Source organism: Benincasa hispida, chromosome 11, assembly GCF_009727055.1.
Source record: "Benincasa hispida cultivar B227 chromosome 11, ASM972705v1, whole genome shotgun sequence".
Taxonomy (NCBI): Eukaryota; Viridiplantae; Streptophyta; class Magnoliopsida; order Cucurbitales; family Cucurbitaceae; genus Benincasa; species Benincasa hispida.
In genome coordinates, this window is record NC_052359.1 from 80,324,621 (window position 1) to 80,326,391 (window position 1,771).

At 28.7% G+C, this 1,771-nt stretch overlaps 1 protein-coding gene across 1 annotated transcript; it reads right to left on the minus strand.

The window, feature by feature from the left end:
• Positions 1–829: 829 nt before the first annotated feature.
• LOC120091734 lies at positions 830–1,453 on the minus strand. Its single transcript, XM_039049851.1, has one exon. It carries the CDS (start codon positions 1,237–1,239, stop codon positions 1,078–1,080), a length of 162 nt encoding a protein of 53 aa, XP_038905779.1. The 5' UTR covers positions 1,240–1,453; the 3' UTR covers positions 830–1,077.
• Between the last annotated feature and the right edge of the window lie 318 nt (positions 1,454–1,771).

The window sequence follows — 1,771 nt, forward strand, 5'->3', positions numbered from 1 at the left end:
TTTAATTGAATCGAAATATATTAAAAGATAAACCTTAATTCATTTCACCATATACTACCTCTGTTGTACATTCACCTAACATCTATTTATAACTAAATTTCATAAGAAACTCTCTCCTAACTAATTACTATTACGCTTTTATAATACTCTAATAGTATTCCATCTAAAACTTTATACTTTAACCATACGTCGGGAGGTTTTAAAGTAAGACAAACCCCATGTGACTGCTACATTAACCGGTTTTTATGTAAGAGAATTGAAGTATTGAGTTCGTTATTATAGTCCGTAAGTTATAACAATTTATGTTTAGGGTGTGCATAATATTCTAGTTGTGGTAAGAAATAATATCCACTGTAACAAAGAGGGAAAGAGAGGTTGAACAGAAAATGATAAACATAGAGATTTGAAATAATAATTTTGTAATTAATTGTAGATGATAATAATTGAAAATATCAACTATTATAATTGAAGCCTTAAACTAACTTATAACTCATTCCACCCACTTAAAGTTGGGTCAAACAACCTCCAAATATTAAGCATATTGGACAAGAGAGAAGCTTGAAGTTTGGTTTGTAAATTAGATTTGGCATATTAGGTAGCTAGGAAACAAGAAAATGTTGACTTTTTGAGGCTCAATTTGAAAAAGTCTCTCTAAATTATTAAGGTTACAATTCCAGGTCCTCACAAAAATGAAAAAGGAGAAAGAATCTTCAAATACTATTAACCATTAATTGTAAATCTCCATGATGGGATTTACAATACTTTTTGACATGATTTAAACAAAGAAACTAAATTGAAGCATCACATCAACTCAGTACTATTCACCTCATTGAAATTTTCAGATTTAGCAAAGCTTGACCAAAAATATTAATGATGATTGATCTGATAAACCTTCAATCCACCAAGATTACAAATGATAATTTAAAGATTGAAATAAAAAGGAATTCATAAAGGCAAAAGCTAGCAAAAGTTCAATACATATGAAAAAGAAAAAAAGAAGTTATAGAAATTACATATAGAAATTACCCAAATGATTTAAAGGAAAAAAAGGAAAAGAAGTTGAGAATTAAGAGAAGCTTAAAGAGAGATGAAACCTTCATTGACAAGAAGACCAAAAATGAGAACCAGAAGGCCCATTGTAATGCACTCAGTTGGAGATATCAAAGTTTGAGAATAAGCAGACAAAGTGATTGCTGCACCCACCAATCCTATTAGGAGAGAGCTCAAATTCTGATTCATTTTCTTTTTTCCTGCTTCTTTCTTCTCTTTCTGGTTTTATTGGAACTAAGAAGGGATGAATTTGATAGAGAAAAGAAAAGATGAAGGAAGACTAATTTAATGGAATGATTACCATTTAATTGTCTCTGTCTTTTCAGCAATTCCTTCAGCCAAAATCAAAAGTCAACTTTGTAGAGAGAGATATTTAAATATGACCATACAATATAATGACAATACAATAATGATAATTGTACAGTCTAAATATTAAATATGTGTGTATATGTATTTGTTCCTCTTGAGGTTTTTTTTTTTATTAAGGAAAGATGTTTTTTCAAATAATATATCTCCACACATTTGTGATGTTTTTATCTCATGAGGAAAGTAGGGAGTAGTTAGGGTCAGCTTATACTATAAGCAAGTGGGGGATCGCTTAGGGCTCCCGTTTTAGAAATGCTTATATTTTGCATATATATACTTATTATATGTATTATAATTAATATTGGTATCTATTTAATTTAATTTTTAATGAAATTAAATTTAAAATATAAAATAA

Bases quoted from the DNA above. Each gene is read 5' to 3' on its own strand.
- LOC120091734 (XM_039049851.1), bottom strand. From the start codon at position 1,239: ATGAATCAGAATTTGAGCTCTCTCCTAATAGGATTGGTGGGTGCAGCA.